The sequence below is a fragment of the Phoca vitulina genome, unplaced genomic scaffold, assembly GCF_004348235.1.
Source record: "Phoca vitulina isolate PV1807 unplaced genomic scaffold, GSC_HSeal_1.0 scaffold1, whole genome shotgun sequence".
Classification (NCBI taxonomy): Eukaryota; Metazoa; Chordata; class Mammalia; order Carnivora; family Phocidae; genus Phoca; species Phoca vitulina.
The window spans coordinates 64,970,358-64,988,576 of record NW_022589704.1 but is presented as its reverse complement, the minus strand read 5'-3'; the positions used below and the strand labels follow the sequence as shown (position 1 = coordinate 64,988,576).

At 39.5% G+C, this 18,219-nt stretch overlaps 1 protein-coding gene across 7 annotated transcripts in view; it reads right to left on the bottom strand.

The window, feature by feature from the left end:
• Window positions 1-18,219, bottom strand: part of TTC21B (tetratricopeptide repeat domain 21B) — an 89,948-nt gene that overhangs the window by 24,549 nt on the left and 47,180 nt on the right. For all 7 annotated transcript variants that reach the window (XR_004300116.1, XR_004300118.1, XR_004300117.1 and 4 more), the window contains exons 20-26: window positions 17,755-17,943; window positions 16,217-16,327; window positions 15,141-15,222; window positions 7,295-7,445; window positions 6,933-7,094; window positions 4,671-4,866; window positions 907-1,131 (exon numbers count right to left, since the gene is read on the bottom strand). Coding sequence is in view for 3 of the 7 variants with exons in the window: in XM_032409070.1 (XP_032264961.1) it covers window positions 907-1,131; window positions 4,671-4,866; window positions 6,933-7,094; window positions 7,295-7,445; window positions 15,141-15,222; window positions 16,217-16,327; window positions 17,755-17,943 (1,116 nt within the window). In the remaining 4 variants the exon portion in view is untranslated. The remainder of the gene's footprint in view (window positions 1-906; window positions 1,132-4,670; window positions 4,867-6,932; window positions 7,095-7,294; window positions 7,446-15,140; window positions 15,223-16,216; window positions 16,328-17,754; window positions 17,944-18,219) is intronic.

Below are 18,219 nucleotides of genomic sequence, written 5' to 3'. Positions count from 1 at the left end.
AGATTTTTGAAAACCTATTAATGAGAATCTGTTTTTCAAGCACAATTTAACTTAAAATTAGATGTACAGACTCTAAATTGATAAATGGCTTGATGTTTTAGGTTTTTAAAGTTCCTAAGAAAATAACTTAATAGCATTAGATGATCATAACTCTTTAAAAAACAAATGATCCACTTTGTAATCTAATATGCTGAAAATAAAACAGATTTACTATGATTAAAATGTTGAAGTAATTGCTATGAATCTGTAAAGATAAATATCCTCAAGTTTCTAAGTTAAGTACAATTATTTTTCAACAAATACTAACAAATTCTTAACTTAAAAAATGATAAAATAAAACCTTCTTTTTTTGTGACTAAACACCAAAATGCACTGTTACTAAAAGGCCTTGGATTTCCACAGACTTTAAGATTTTCAATTTCATACCTAAAGATAAGGACTTTTTAATAAACAAATTAAATGCTGAAAAGACTTTTACCCACAAAATGTATTATGCATAGTGGATTCTAATAATGTGAAAACAACATGCAGCTGCGGTAAATTCATCTAGAGTATTTCTTAATAGGAGGGACAGACGTCCGCAATTAACGTTCTTCTGCAATTTTCATTAGGTCTGGGATGAGCTCGATAATCACAGGCAAATGCTTGACATTCCATAAACACTCTCTATAAGTGGGGCATACCACAGCTGAAACTTGAAACTGCATAAATCTATCTTTATTTTCAAGAGCAAATGGCTTCTTTCTTCTTATTAATGTTTATTCCCTGATTGTGGTAAGAATAAACATTTAATTTTCAAAAAACACACAAGAACCCTTAGAAATGGACCATCATTCTATAATAACCTATTACAGAAAACTTTTACATCGAAGGTTAACAGTAATTTTTTACTCTTCGGTCACCTACCTTATTATGACGCAGGCACCGTTTCAGCAGCTCTTCCGCCATGTCGTATTTTGCTGATTGAATATAAATATCGGCAAGCAGCAGCCAACCCTTCTCAAAGTCCTCAGCATCAATAGGATTCCAGTTCATTTTCGCAATCCGCTTCAGCTGGTTTCTGGCTCGTGGAGTCTGTTTCAAGATCATATAAGCTGTTGCCATTCCCAGAAGTGCTGGAATATGATCCTTCTGTAAGAACGCAAAACTTCAGACCCCCAGATCCACAAACACAGATGTCCTATGTTTAAAAGGAAACATGGCAAGTAGCAAGGGCCTGTGGACTCCGTATCTGGCTCCTCATAGATAACTGTGATATGGTCATTCTTTAATGCACCAAGTAACCTCAAGCTACCATGAAGAAACTTGGTCAGGCACCACGTGGTCAAAATAATCCAATAAATACGCAGATGCCATAACCACACGATTCAGACAATTAGGGCGACTTGATCTTTAATGGGACTGACTAGCTATTATGGTTTTATATAGAAACAGAAAAAAACAAAATTCTATTTCAATATAATCCTAACTGGAACATTTGTGTTTCAGATTCAGCATTTTGGCTTCTTAGTTCTTTCACTTGTAAAACAAGAATGAGATTGATTTACCTGCAAATGATATTCCTTACCTATACGAACTTGTACTGACTTATCTATATTGACTTTTTATCAAAACTGACTTCTCTTGCTCCTTTTCCCTTCCTACTTGTTTTATTCAAAAGCTTTTTCACTCAATAAAGTTTGACCAATGAAATGTTATAAACAAGGCATGCGATTAATTAATCACTTGGAAATTATGAAATTCATGCCTTAAAATACTTGTAGACTTAGAGTGTAGCTTCTTCATAGTGTCTGTAAAACACAATGTTCTTTTAGAGGGAGTTCAGTGTCAGGAAATGTCACTCTGTGAAACCAACAAACTAATAAGAATTGGTATAAAATGGAAGCTATTGGTAATCTACCCAGGAAACCAAATTACCTAAGCAATATGTGTATATCCCTGATAAAACAAGGGTGGCTTCTTATATTTCAGCAGAGGAACTGTGATGTTTTTATAAAGGGGAAAGCTTCAGGTTAAAATACAAATAAAGGATGAGCAACTGTGATATAGAAATTATAATATCAAGACTATAATAAAGGTGCACGGTGAGATAGAAAGTTTGGGTAACCAATAAGGAACACTGCAAAAGGAGAATAGAGCAGTTTGTTCATTGTCCAACACTGACCATGGTTGGAAGTCAGAAAAAACCCTGGAATAGGGAAGGACAATTCCTTAGAGCTTGATGAAAATAATTTTTCAGAAGATAAAACTTCTTTGGTTGTAATTCTATGCCTACCCACAAACTTCCAGTATGTGATTTGTCCTTCTAATTAAGGAATGGCAAAAAGGTTTGAGTGCCAAATCCAGCCAACTGGTAGTAGGTTTCGGAGACACGAGGGGTATATCATCCATTTATTGAGGACCCCTACCCCCTGCCTCCTCCTGTAGAAAGGAAAGAAAGTAGAGGCCTGCTCTGAATTTGTCAGCCAGGTCCTAGAACATTCCAAGCCAAGAAGGGTCCTGTAAACATGTCCAGATCTAGTCACATGCTAAAAATATCCCACACTATACATTTAAAAATAAGCTCTCTGATTTTAAAATCCCACACCCTGAGTTTGAGTAGAATTAATCAATACCTCACAGCTTGATCACTACTGAATGAACTCAAGAATAGTTTCTAAAAGTACAAACCTGAGTTCCAACCCCTGCATTAGACCTGCGTGTCTTTTCTGGTGCAGACATCCTAAGGTGTTCAGCTGGCTTTCCTCTGTCTTTCTCAGTCACTCTGAGCTGCAACAACTTTAGATCACAGAGGACAATACAGCCATGTTATAAACAACACACCCTTCAGGTTCAAGGTGACAGGATGAAAGCAGGTGGAAACATTTTGCTTGGGTTTAAGGTATCTTGCACTGCTTCCTCCCCTGACTTCCTATCACGTAACTCTTTTTCAATCAATCTGAACGCCACATAGTGTCGTGAATAGACAGGATGCTTCCCTGCCTGCCTGCTTTTGTTCATATTTTCCCCTGCCTCTAGAATGTATCTTCTCCATCTCTGCCTGTGGAAATGCAATTTATCGTGGTTCTTCTTAAATCATAGTTCTCCACGAAAGGGCCTCCCCACTCTTCCTAATATTGTTTCCTACAGCACTTTTACCTGCAGCTCTAGAACAGAATGTAATAGATTTTGGTTTGTACACAGTCAGTATGCTTTGCCTCATCTTCCCTGGATTGTGATACACTTGACAGAAGAGACTGTCCTTGGTTTATCTTTATGATTCCCCCACTGTCCTTAGCACCCACTGGCTGCTTAACGAATATTCATTATATTTAATACAGGCAGCTTATGAGTTAAAAGGAAAAAATGCAAGATAAAACTCATTGTTTCTGAAACTTCATGCATCAGTCTTTGGCTGGTATGGTCAGCAGACAGATTTGAGGGTAGCATATTACTAATCACATATGTAAGAATGGTAAAAAATAATGCAGTCTCACCAACACAAGAAACCGGTATTTCTAGGAAATAGCCACAATGTCACTCACAGCTTTTGGTGTTCTCTCAAACATCACACTTTAAACTCTCTCTCCTACTTCGGGTCTCCATTTGCCAGCCACTGTCATCCATCCGCTGCCCCATGGCCTGCCCCCTGAGAAGATTACTTCACGGGCAGCAGACGGGCCCTGCTCTAGGATGTCGTTGCTGCGGGAGCTACCTGCTGTTTAGTTCCAAGGTGGCTTACAGTGCTCATAAAATGCCATCTAGGATACGTGTTCCGAAATGGCAACAGGAGCTGCAGGTTCCCCAAAGCTCTCCCGGGTCCCAGGAGGCAGGAGGAAGGGGCCCCAGTAGGGAGTTTTTAGTAGCCTACTGCCACCACTATGACCACTGAACCGCAAGGAAACACAGCAAAGTTCTGTATATCCTCTGAGAGACACAAATTTTGAGTTTTTGGTGGCCTACAACACTGCTGAGTGGAAGAACACGAAATCCAGTGAGTACGCTCAGACCTAGCTATCGCCCACTGCTCACCGAGTGGGCACCTAGAATCCCTTCCTTAATATCAAGCCATTGGAGAAATACAGCACTATGTGAGGGAAGGAAAATCAGAGCGCCCAGAGAGTGAGAAGGTGGATCAGAGTGAGTTGGAAAGAGAAGAAAGCCTCTGCTCTAATTATTATTATTGTTGTTACTACTATTATTATTGCAGGGGGTTATTTCAGTGTTGCTAAAAAACACCACCATTATTCGCATGACTGAATTATAAGCTGTCAGTACTGATCCCATTTAGCCTTAGAGCTGGAAACATTTCAAGTTTGCCGAAGTGAAAAAGGTGAGCTATCAATGCAGCCAGGTGTTTATTTTCACTTAGTCACTTAAGCGAAACAACACAGAAATTCTCCAGACAATAAAGCCATTCCTTTGAGAGTTAATTTATGCCCTTTTGAAGAAGAATTTTCCTTTCTCTAGAAGTTACCATTCTAATAGAAAAAATATATCAACACATCAAAATAGTAACAAAATACTATCTTCTAGAAACGAAGGTACATTATGTAGAATTATGCCAAGGTATAGAGACAATTTTTACTTGTAATTAAGTCAATCTTCAGAAAATACACAGCTCATCGCAATACATATTTCTATACTGCCAAGGAAAGAGAATATAAAGCTGAAAAACAAAATCTACTGACCTCAGATGTTGCTATCTTGGTGAAGGTATTCAATGCTTGCTCAACGTTAGACTTCTGTTTGGTAGCGACCAGGCAATAGTTTTCCAGGATGCGAAGCTGTACGTGACCCTGAATGGTCTGAGGTTTTAGTTCTTTAAGGAGTTTTTCTGCTGTTCTCACTGCTAACTGCACAGACTCTTGCTTTTCAGTTGAATTACTGTATACAATTAAAAATAAATCTCTTATGTCTATGACTCATGAAGTAAAATTCATTGAGATTAGACCGAGCCCCAGGGTACACTGGTTTCTTTTCTGTCACTAATTTGAAGTAATCCTTTTGCAGAATATCACTCATTCTCTTCTAATACAAAGTGAACCACAGTTGTAATGCATTACATTTAAACAAAATTAATACAGCTTTAATAAAACACCATTAAACATTTACTCACTTTAGACTGAAGACAAAAATTGGACAGTATCTACATGTGGTAAGTGTGTTCATTTCTGCTAACATAAAACTAGAATTCAGGATAAGTAGAATCATATAATTATCAAGTAGTAGATCTACTCAGAAAATGAAAGAAAGGAGGGAGTAAAAACTGACCTTGCTAAAGCACCTACTATGTGCCAAGCACTGCAATATTTTTAGCTGCCTATCCGACTCTCAGAAGAGAAGCTATGTATCTGGGGTGCCTGGGTGGCTCAGACAGTTAAGCATCTGCCTTCAGCTCAAGTCCCGGTATCATCCACTCCTTGCTCAGCAGGGAGCCTGCTTCTCGCTCTGCCCCTCCCCCTGACCCTGCTCCTGTGTTCTCTCTCTCAAATAAATAAAATCTTAAAAAAAAAAGAAACTATGTATCTGTCAAAAGGTTGTAAATTTCAAGTGCAATGACAATTCCAATATGTAGTATCAATTTTCTTATTTTTTTTGTTTAAATATATAAATCAATTAATAAAAGGAGACTAAATTCTCAATCACTAAAGCTACTGGTCTTTTTCTTAGGCTTTAGGCTTTATCTTCTCTAAAACATTTCACACTGTTTGGTACCTTCTTCAAAGTTCCCCTCCTTTGCCTTTTGTAACATTACAGTTCTGGGTCTCTTTCTACCACATTGATTGCCCTTTTCTGACCTCCCTTCCCCCTCCAATCGCCTTAAATGTCAGCATGCCCAAAATTTAGTTCTCAAACGTCTGTCACTGCATTCTATTTGCAAAGAGGCCATTCACTGGGTTCCAACTATCTACTCTGAGGATCCGTCCCCCAAACCTGTATCTCCAGCTGTGACCTCCCTCTTGTTTTGTTGTTTTGTATTTTCAACTATTTGCTAGAGATTTCCAGGGGGACAGCCTATAGTTGCACAACAGTACATTACCTTAACCTTTCTAACACAAACAAACATGCCTCTCCCTTGCTCTAAAACTTTCAATGGTCTCTATAATCTAAGCCTTCAAATCTGTCATTAAAACCTCTCAGCAGTCTGGTTCTAATTTTCTCTCACTCCTCTGTTCATCTTCCCCCGACTGCTTGGCGGCACTGCTAGGATTTCTATGAATTCCTGTAACACTTAATATCCATTTTGCCCATTTCTGTTTTGTCAGAGACTGGTTTCAGATATTGCCTTGCCTCCTAGGTAAATTACGATGCTCCTGAAGGCAGAAACTACCTTATATACCCTATACATTTACATCTTTACATACCCCCTATCATGCTTTGCCCAATTCTGGGAACAGCAACAAACATAGGTTGATAGCAATAACACCATTTATCTGCAGTGCACTACAGGGGCTCCCAGCAGGGGCTTCGCGGTAACAGAGAAATTAATCCACATCTTGCCCCCACCCTTGACTACTACATTAGGTTAACTCTGAGCTTAGTTCACAATGCTGCTGCAGGGAGCAAATAAGACAATGCATATGAAGTATGAAGTGCAGGGTATGGCAAAGAACTACCATTTGCTAAGGGGTTACTATTATTGTGTGGATAACTTTTGCTAACATAATCACATTCTACAATTTACCCTGTTCTCAACAGAGTAACTAGGGGAGCGTCTTCATAACATGCTTCTGATTTCGGAAACCTCCTAAAAGCATTTCATGCTTGTTTCAGAGAACAGCTATTCTAGCTATGATTTTTTTTTTTAATTTTAATTTTTTTAACTATGATTTTTTTCATCTGACCTTTCATTAGTGCTGTCCTAGAATTGAGCCCTCTTTTAGAAGGTATCCTTGCCGATTACCCCTAGTGTTTCCAGAAAAGGGATAATTTGTCAAACGATAACTCACCCCAGGTCTCCATCCAGATTTTCAAATACTTCACCTCCAACAGTTTCATTATCTGGATTCAGACAGATTTCTATCATATTATAAAGGGCATTTTGGCCCCAGTCACTGTCCTTCCGAGCTTTATTAAAATGTCGAAGGGCATCATTTGGTTCTCCAGTATACCTTGTTAGATGTTTAAAAAAAAAAAAATCACTTATTTCAATTGTTGACCACAAACTTTAAGTCATTTATAATCTCTTTGGTAAATAAAATTATTAACATTTTTTAAAATGTAGATCTATCTTAAGACAAGAAAATTTATTCTACTTTATTCACAATGAGAAAAAATCTATTACATAGGATTTATTCACCAACAGATTTACCAAAGATATAGTCCTTTACAGTATTGAAATCCTGGCTCCAATTTTGCTCTGGAGTTACGTTTTTCAGCCATTAAGAAAAATCTTGGAACATCCTCAAGTTTTCCACATCGTCTCAGGAAATCAATTAAACGAGATAATGTCATATAATTATCTAGAAACAAAGAATATTTTGGATATAGACAACATTTTTTACCTCTTGTTTTGACAGTTATAATCCTACTTCATTCAAGTATAGTTTACTTCAAATGAAGTAGAATTTAAATACAATCAAAAGGAATGCGTTAGGGGTTATAAATCCCTAAAGAGACTATATGGGCAACTGGATAAGGGTTTGGTTGGTCTGGACAGTGAAAGAAGCTAATCTATAAAATACAATCCAATCTATAAAAATGTACATTTGTTGTAACTTAATTTTCAACTGTTCCTGGGAACAAAACCTAGAAACAGTCTCTGCATCGGTCATCTAAACTCTAACTGTAAAATTCAGGAGGGTTGATGAGATTGCACAGGCTGAGTCTATCTCTGACGTCCTTATTCACTGCAGCTAGGAAGGGGGTGAGGAACACTACCTTTTTTTTTTTTAAGATTTTATTTATTTATTTGAGAGAGAGAGTGAGAGAGAGAGAGAGCACAAGAGGGAGGAGCGGGAGAGGGAGAAGCAGAATCCCTGCCGAGCAGGTAGCCCGATATGGGACTCGATCCCTGGACTCCAGGATCATGACCTGAGCTGAAGGCAGTCGCTCAACCAGCTGAGCCACCCAGGCGCCCCAACTACCTTTTGATTATAATGTTTGGGGTAGGCAATTAGAAATTTTACTCCAGACTTCCCTTAATATGCGTATGTGACTAATGTACTAGATGCTAGCTTACCATAATATAACTGTAATAAATTAGTCCCAGTATTTTTTTTTTTAAAAGATTTTATTTATTTGACACAGAGAGAGACACAGCGAGAGAGGGAACACAAGCAGGGGGAGTGGGAGAGGGAGAAGCAGGCTTCCCGCTGAGCAGGGAGCCCGATGCGGGGCTCCATCCCAGGACTCTGGGATCATGATCTGAGCTGAAGGCAGACGCTTAATGACTGAGCCACCCAGGTGCCCCTAGTCCCAGTATTTTAATTCTATTTTATCTTCTCCTAAGAAAAAAGAATTAATTTAGTTCTTTGGTGTCAGGTATAATTTCCTGGCAGTTTCCTAGAAAGCCTTCTTCTCCCAACTCTATCTAGTTCTTTTGCATCACTAAAATACTAAGTTTTGAGAAAAAATTAATATTTTTAAGATTGTAAAAATAATGCAGACACTTTAGAAAATTTGGAAAAACAAAGAAAAAGAGAAGTATAAAGAAGAAAAAAAAATCACTCATATTCCCACCAGCTGAAGATTACCACATTTTGGTACGTTTCCTTTCATATAGTTATGAGTGAAAATCATCCTATCGATCTTTAAAACATATCTCTTTGCTTATATATATACAAAGTTGCAGTCACACTTTGGGTTTTAATTTTGGCTCAACACTGGTACAGTAAACGTTTCCCAAATGTCAATAAATGGTCTTCAAAAACATGAGTTAAATGGCTGCATAACAGTCTATTATATTGATGGCTCACATTTTATTTCTCTGTAGTTGTCCTTTGTAGATAATTTGGGCTCTCAAGTTTCAGTTAGCACAGGACTCATAATAGGGGATTTGCAAAAATTCTCATTATATAAGCTATGCTGATCTTGTTTGTAGGGTTAGAATTAAAACACACAAACAAAAACTTTTTAAGCAATTTATCTTTGATTTTATGTTCTAAGAGAAAATATCATATGATCCAGCAAGTCCACTTCTGGGTATATATTCAAAAGAACTGAGAGCAGGGAATCAAGTAAATATCTGTGCACCAGTATCTACAGCAGCATTATTCACAGTAGCCAAAAGTAGAAACAACCCCGAGTTCATCATCAGATGAATGAATAAATAAAAATGTGGTGTATATATACACAGCGGGATATTATTTGGCCTTAAAAAGGAAGGGAATTCTGACACATGCTACAACACGAATGAACCTTGAAAACATTCTACTAAGTGAAATAAGCCAGGCACAAAAGGACAAATACCATATGGTTCCACTTTATATAAAGTATCTATAGGAGTCAAATTCATAGACAGGTAGAATGGTGGTTGCCAGGGGATGGGGAGAGAGGAGAGGGGGAGTTAGTGTTTAACAGGTACAGAATGTTAGCTTGGAATGATGAAAAAATTCTGAAGATAAATAATGGTGATGGTTACAAAAATAATTTGAACGTACTTAATGTCCTTTAACTGTACACTTAAAAATGGCTAAAATGGTAAATTTTATGTTATGTATTTTATGTTATCGCAATAAAAAATATTTAAAAAAAGAACTTCTGTAGGCTTTGTATCTACTCTATTGTATGATGTCAAGATAATCCAGGTTATGATGACAACATCATCATTCATCTTCCTTGACCTATAAACTTGGGTATCAAGATTTTGTTCTTCCTGCCTCCTGGCATCACTAAAAAGCAGAGGATGATAAGACTATAGCTTCAGAAAGAGAGGATTCAAATATCGGTCTTGTATTTTAGCTATGCAAATTCAAGCAAATTATTCAAATTCTCTGAGTCAAGAAATACTTATTTTCTTAAAAGAGGATTATAATCTTGACCCTCAAAATGTCATTGAGACCAAATAAAATAAGGTCATGAAAGAGCTTTAAAAATACAATGGTCATTAGGAATATTTACAACTCCAAAAGTTTTGATAGGACCTAGGGGTAACTACCTAGAATAAAGTCACAGAATATAGAAGCTGTATTGGATTAGGCAGGACATAAAGGTTAAAATTTCAGGCTAAAGTTTTTTTGTATGATATTGCTAATATTATCTAAAGTCAACCTTGGGAGGCCAGGTAATAATTATCACCTTCTAATATTACTGAAATGTATTATTAGTTTAAATTATAATTACCACTGGTAGATTAAATTACATTAACTTGTCTCTTAGTTAACCATGAGATTTGACAGCAGGCAAATTTCTGTACTTAAGGAATCCATTGAAAACTGAAATGTATTACATTCTAAAAAAACATAGCCCATACTTATTGATGGATAGTGAGAAAATATCAAAATACAGTGTGATGTGATGCAGCAGGAATAAAGTGCGAGGGAATTACAACGCATGGAATTCTTCACCTTTGCCTGGGGGAGGCAGGAGGTTTTGCACAGAATCAGACTTGTGGGCAGCCTGAAGGCTAAGAGGAGGATCTTGCCAGACAGACAAAGACATTCCAAGAGGCAGATGGTGTGTGCAGGGACAGAGCAGCAGAGCCCAGGGAGTGCTGCTAAGTCCAAGGTTACTAGATATTAAAGTGGAGGAAGAGGGCTGAGAAATACAAATGGACCAATAATTTAGGGCCATCTTATTTTCAAAATAATGCTATGATTTTAGACTCTACCCTGGAGAGCCATCCTAATTTTTTAAGCAAAGGACTAGCTTCTGATTTATAAAAGTGATATGACAGTCCTATGAAGGTGTGGGGCAGCAAGAAACGAGAGGCTGGAAGGTGAGTGGGGGACTGCACCGGGCTGGGTCAGAGGGGATAGCGGCCCTAATTTGAGCCAGGGGCTAGGACGGGTGGCCTGCGTGTGACAGCAGGCTCTTCAGCACAGAGAACTGATGGGACTTGTTCAGCAGTTAATGTCGGGGAGGGAAAACCCAGGATGATGTGGAGATTTTGAGAGAGAAGAAGTGTCACCTGTCAAGAGAAGAGTAATTCTATCTATAAGAAGGATTCTCTACTAGCTAGGTTAAGTCAAATTAGACAGTACATTTCTGAAGTAAGCTAAAATACAGCATTAACTTAAGGTATAACATGTGCTGCTAAGGATGACCTATAATTCATGCAGAAAGTATAGATACATAATTCTGATAAAACAGATCTGTGAATGGAGTCCTATTAGGAATAAACCATAGACTACATAAAATATGACATAGACAACGACAATCTTCTTAACATTTTGTATTTTTAAATGACTAGGTATTTGAGTCATTCATTGATCCATGCAACCAATTAACATTTCTTCTGCACCATCTTACATGTCAGGCAATGTGTCTGACGCCAGGGATGTAAGATGGGTATGACATGATCCCTGCAAACATGAGGAGTTTGCAGTCTCATGGAGAAGACAAATGTATGCATACATATTTTCAGAAAAACACTAGAAGAGATAAAGAGGTATGGATGAAGTTTCCAGGATTGGGGTGATCAACTCCTCCCAGGTGGTTGAGACTTTCTTTTAGGATCAGAAGTCCTGCATTGTCCAGGAGATCCCCCAGTCTCAGGCAAACTGAGGCATCACATAAGGCATCTTAAAACGTCGTAGGTGATGGCAGTAAGACCTAGGCTTTTGTTTTGGGCAAGGGATGAGTAGATTTTAGATTATGTGTTGGGAAAGACAGAGAAGAAGAAGAAGGAAGGCAAAGTACACTATAGGCAAAAGGAAAAAGAAACACGCAAAGATTGGGAGGTGTGGATGTATGTCATTTGATACTTGATATTTCTGGAGTACAAGATCCTTACACTGATAAACTTACAAATAATTTACTTTGTATTTGTTTATAAACAGTCCAAAGTTTCCAGTTGACTAAGCCAATTTGACTATTATTTATTTTAAAAGAATGCTGATGCTAAGTTACCTGGCTGAGACGAAATTCACACAACAGATGAGGGCTTCTTCAAATCTTCCATGTGAACACACACTAGTGTCATCAATGGCTTAAAAGATTTGCAAGGGCGGAGGTGTGTTTTTAAAGAAGCCAGGTTGGATTATTCTCTCAGGGGGAAGTGCTACAATATGCGAACAGCTTAAGACAGAATGTAAATAGTATGTATATCCCCTTAAGAGGCAATTCACAGAAGAAGAAAAGGACATAACTGAGTCTGGAACCCAGGAGAGGAACGCATGAGAAAAATAACTGAGGCTTAAAGAAAGCAAGAATCCACTTTGGGCAACTGGGCGGGTAGGACAGGCCTGTATTTTGGAGTCCTAGAGAGTAGAAGAGGTAAGGTGCTGATGTAAAGAACACGGAGCAGAAGCTGGGACCAACGAGGCCAAGAAACAACCGCATGGCCTGAGGCAATCCAGAGGTGGGCGAACATTTAAAAAGACAATGAAAATAATACAAAGAAAAATGCTGATATTACTATAAAGACAGATAGGACTTTTTTCCTTTCAATCTTGACCCTAGCTAGGGGTACTTTATTCCTAAGCAGAAGGTGTTGTTCTCAAATACAAACTTTTTTACAGGTATAAACGTTAGTAAGTACAACACGGAGAGTCGCCCTACTCGAAGGAGAGCCGCCCGTGTGTCCGGCCGCCCCGACCAGGCAGCTCTGACTGCCCGATCCTCCCGCCACGAAGGCGTCAGGGTTTACAAGAACTGCATGACAGCTCTGGGGCTCCTCTGGGACTTCAAATTCTCCTTGGTAAAAACATAAGTCACGCACATTACTGTTTCTACCTTCCTTTCCTGTTTCCCCCTCCTTCCCCTCGCTCCTTTCCTTTGCTCCTTCCACTCTCCTTTCTAGTCAATATTCACTGAGCACCGAGCCAGCCAGATACGGTTCTAAACCCTGGAAACACAGCAACGAAGACAAACTTCGTGGCCACTTGATGCTTATGTTCAGTGATTTATAATTTTTGTTTTGTTTCGTTTTACAAGGGTGATATAAAACACCAAAACGCAAGACAGAAAGACGGAGAGCAGAGAGGCGCCGTGCTGCAGGACGGCCGCGCAGGGGCGCTCGGAAGTGGCACTCTGGCGCCTCACCCTGGAAGAACGGAGTAGCCGCCGCCGGGCTGTTTGGGAGAAGCGGATTTCAGGAAGGGGGAGGGCAGCTCTGAAGTCTCTGGGCACTAACCTCCTCGGACTGCGGCCTACCTAATATCTCCTATCCCTTTCTTCCTCACTACCAGAATTCTGACTTTATACAACGTGGCACTGGGTTCAGGTAAAGGATGACACTTCCCACCATCTTTGGCAGCCATGGAGGTGCTTTTAGAAAGGAGTTTTTTAAAGAAAAAAAAAAAGATGGTTCACTGGGGAGCTATGCCTTTTGGCCTCTATCCCAGCCTTCCTTCCCCATCCAGGCCCTGGAACATTGAGGCTAGAGTTGCAGTCGTCCTGGACCGTGAGGTGATCCTCGGAACGGAAGTTAGGCTGGTGACGACTGAAGAAAAAGGCAGAGGACTCAGGCGTCCTGATGATACTGTGGAACCTCCGTGCTACTCCCTACATAACCTACTTTTAAATTTCTTTCACATAAGAGAAAGACAAAAAGCCATAATTATTTAGGCCACTGGAATTTCGAGGCGGGGAGGCTCTGCTACTTTCAGCTGAAAGCATTTCTAAACTGTCCAGAGGCAAGGAACAGAAACTGGGGTGCATTACGAGAACGGAGCAGTAATAATCGACAGGAGAGCTGTCCCCCGATGATGGGCGGCTGAGCCCCGGTGGCAGCAGCAGCACAGGAGGTAAAAGGTGATGGGATCCCAGACAGACCCTGAAGGTAGAGCTAAGAGGGATCTGCTGACAGGCGGCATGTGGTACAGACAAAGATGAGCCAAAGGCCACTGTAAGAATTAGGGCCTGACAAAGTGGGTAAATAGTGCTGCTATTTACTGAGGTGAGAAATGGAGAAGGAGCGGATTTGAAGGGACAGAAAGATCAACCGTTCTCCGTGGGCATGTTAAGCTGGAGATCCTCCAGGACAGCTAAGTGGGAACGTAAACAGACGGTGGTGTGTGTGAGGCAGGACGGGAGATGCACATCTGCAAGACAGCAGCACGCACACAGGACGTAAAGCCACGGGCCTGCATGAAGTCACCCAGCGGGCTGAATGTATAAAAAAAGAGAAAAAGTTCAAGAGCCAAGGTCTAGAACGTTCTGAGATTTACAGGTCATAAAAAGAAAACAGATCGAGCAAAGGGGTGGGGCAGCGGAAAGCAGAAAACCCAGGGAAGCCTAGCACCCCGGCAGACAAGTGGAGAAAGTCCTTCCTGAGGGCGGGGAGAAGCTGTGCTAATAAGCACGACGGCAGGCCGAGCAGGCGGACAGCTGAGACCTGAACGTGGGCCTGGCAGCACGGAAGCGGCTGGCTGCCCTGCAGGGGCAGCTTCCCTGGACTGCAGGAGCGGAGCAGACTGAGGGGACGCAGCTTCGAGGCAATTTGCTAGAAAGGGAGATGGAAGAATGGAGCCATCATTGGGAGGAGGGTTAAGAATTGGTTTTTATTTATTAACGTATTTAGCATGTTTGTGTGCGGACAGGGGAAATGATGGTGGTGCAGGAGAGAGAGGTGTCAGGAGAGAAGCGCTCTAGGAGGTGAGGGGTGGCGTCCCGAGTCCACGGGGAGATGATGGCACACCTGGGGAGGGCAATGGCTGGGAGCAGGCAGACTTCGTGACAGATGGATGCAGACATTCTCTTTCAGTTGCTCATATTTTCCTACTCAAGTAGGAGGCAACATTTTTAGCTGAGGACAAGGAAGGGGCAGAGTGGACTGGAGGTTTGAGGAGGGAGGAGAAAGTGTAAAAAGTACTTGGAGCGAAATCATTAGAGAAATACAGCAGGACGGCCAGGCAGCATCTGAGGGCCCACTGGGGTCTGTGGTCATCATTTAAGGCGAGGCCAGTCCATGCTGTTGCATTTTCCTTATAGCTATTTCTGCTGCTCAAGGGCAAGTGTGGACTAAGTAGACAGCTGGATTCAACCGAGGTTTCCATAATAGACAAAAAGAGGCCATTATGCATTAGAAAAAAACATAATCAGTGGATATTTACCTGGTTTGCATTCTAAAAGCTGCTGTAAATGAAACACTGCCTGTTCATAGTCCTGTTTTCTGAACATGAGGTCTGCCATCATCTGTAAAGGTAAAAGTCGGTTCTAAAAATGTTGCCATTATGTTTTAGAAAGCACATCTTTCCTATCAAATAGATTTAGGGCTATGCAAACACATACAAAAAACCCGAGGGGGGCAAAGATTATAAAAAGGAGCCATTTAAAATTCAAGTATACCTTAAGCAAATTAGCACTGATATCAGCCTAACAGAAGATAATTAAGGATGTGAAACAGATCGCTCTGTTCACAAAACTTTATTTTTAGCAGAAAATATGTTCCAAGTAGTTATTTTAAAAACAGAAATTTGAAGGGAGTTGCACACTCTATGTGTTATCATTGAAAAGATGCCTCCCTGGACTTGGCTAAAATGACGGGAAGATTTAAAAAAAACCAAAACACTCTTAAACCCTCAATATTTCAAAAGAATTTAAAATGAGCAAAATCTACTGAGCCTTTCTTATTGTGTGTTTTAAAAGGGATACTTTTTATATTTCTTTTTAGTTATAACTTTCAGTGAACCTCACGCACTGTCATCTATGCAGCTGTTTGAAAGCTAATGAATACCTCAACCCAGGCAAAAATGAGAAAGCAAAAGCAAAACTCTGAAACACACCATCTTAGAATGATATATGAAGTTTTCCTCTGAAACTCCAAAGTCCCACAGAAACTTTAAATGAGTCCAGCATGTCTGGGTAAGTACTTAAGGCTTAGTCTTTAGCAAGTTATAGCTTTATCACATGAACTCCTCCTGACCAAGTATCCTCTTCGGCATAAAGAAAAATTAACTACGCCCGCCAGGGCAAGTAAAGATCTGATCAGGTTTACCATTCTTATAAAACAAAAAGACTCTTGGTCTTTACTGGTAAAATGAACTAATAATGTTAAAAATATTATTTCTTCCAAAAGCCAACATGAGCTAGGTCTCTCTAGTATTAGTTTTATCTGGTAAAACTGAAAACTTCCCCATGGAATATAAAACACAACGGCCCTTATGGCACTGAAGTCTCGTGGACTGACCATGGTGGCAGCCTCACTGTCCTGGTCACTCTGGAGAAGGAGGGTACAGTGCCGCAGGCAGGCATCGGGGTCATCCTGTGCCAGGTATAATCGTGCCAGCTCCAACAGTATCTACAGAAAAAGTGCAACATCAGTCAGAAACTGTCTGGAATAAAACATGAGTAAGGAAAATGTCTGGACACAGATTACGCCTTAGTTGACCAGAACTGATTGCAATAAAAATGCCAAGCCTGAGAGGCAGGAAAGCTATGGGCATGTTTGGCTCTACTTTCTCTTATACTGGCAAAAAAGGGGAAAAACAGGTAGCAACTCACTCGAAAGGCAGAGAGACACAAAGCACTGTGAAAAGAACACTGGTCTTAAATCAGGGATTAGATTCTGGTCCAGGCTTCTCCACGATGGGCCTAAGTCCCTGTTACCTCTCTAAACCTGTTTTCCCATTTGAAAAATAAAAAGCTTGGAGCAGATGATTTCTAAGGTATGCTTCAGATTTCAAACCATGATTCCAACTCCCTCAGCCACCACTAAACAAGGTACCTGTTTGGTTATGCCTTAAAGGTTACTTCTGCCTTACATCTGAGTTGTATTCATTTTAAAATATTCAATTTAAAACCTTAAATTCTAACATATGGCTGCCTTTTGTTCCACACCATGAAATAAGTCAGAGAAAGACAAATACCATATGATTTCACTCATATGTGGAATTTAAGAAACAAAACAAACAAGCAAAGGGAAAAAAAAGAAGAGAAAGAGGAAAACCAAGAAAGACTCTTAACCACAGAGAACACACTGCTGGTTACCAGAGGGGAGGTGTGGGGGGGGATGGGTGACACAGGTGATGGGGATTAAGGAGGGCACTTGTTATGATGAGCACAGGGTGACGTATGGAAGTGTTGAATCACTGTATTGTACACTGGAAACTAATATTACACTGTATGTTAACTGGAATTTAAATTTTAAAAAAAGGAAAAAAAGTATTTAGCCATATATAAGTTTTTTAAAAAAATTAATCTATCAAGATCTGAAAGAGTAACAGGATTTTAATTTACATAACCAGAGACGTAAAGAAGTTTTCTATACCGGTATTATCCTTACATTATTCTCATGCTGAACCACTTGAGGTAGGAGATTCAATCTAGTCACCTTTTTTTGCATATCCAGCACCAAACAGCAATTGAAATACAGAGGTATACAACAGCAGTTTAGTAAAGTGAACTGAATCATCTAGATCCAGATATTCGAGATTGAGAAATTGTTTTAAAGTGATTATTAAAACACAGATTAATATCAACAAAACCAAAGAGCTTACAGATTTACTTTATATCACTTGTTCTATAATAACTTTAAAACTCTAACATTATTAAGGCATCATATAAGTATTTCAAAGAATTTCTAGAAACGATATTTATTTTTTAGCTTGTGTTTTTATTACATTTCTTTTTTTACAAATAAACTGGTAAGAATTTTCCATTTGGGGCAACAATGTAACAGATGACATCTGGAATAAAAGGTGGTGAAAACTGTATAAAGGTACTGACCTTATTATCTGTTTCACAATGAACAAGAGCCTCTCTATAAAACTTAATTGCTTTTTCATAGTCTCGCTGAGCAACAGAATGTTTTGCAATCCCTGCACAAATTTCAGCCGCTAAGTGTTTCTGTGCAGGAGCTGCGTCTGGCTGTTCCATCTGAACACGTTTTAGTACCCGAGCTTGTAATTCTCGAGCCTAGAAAAAAATAAGGATAAAAAAGAATTTAAAAAAGAAAGAGAAAATAAATTAAACGATTCTCAATAACTCACACATAGCATAATTGTACAGAAGATCTATTTAAGCATTACTGGCCCTCAATCTAACAAAGCCTGATCCAAAGAAAATGTCTTAATTAAGGTCTTAAACATGTGCTTGTTTGCAAATGAGCCAGCGTGCACGTATCTTTCCAACCAAAGTATAAGAACATTACTGGGTCTTTTCCCACTGTTAGAAGGATTATGTACAGAAAGC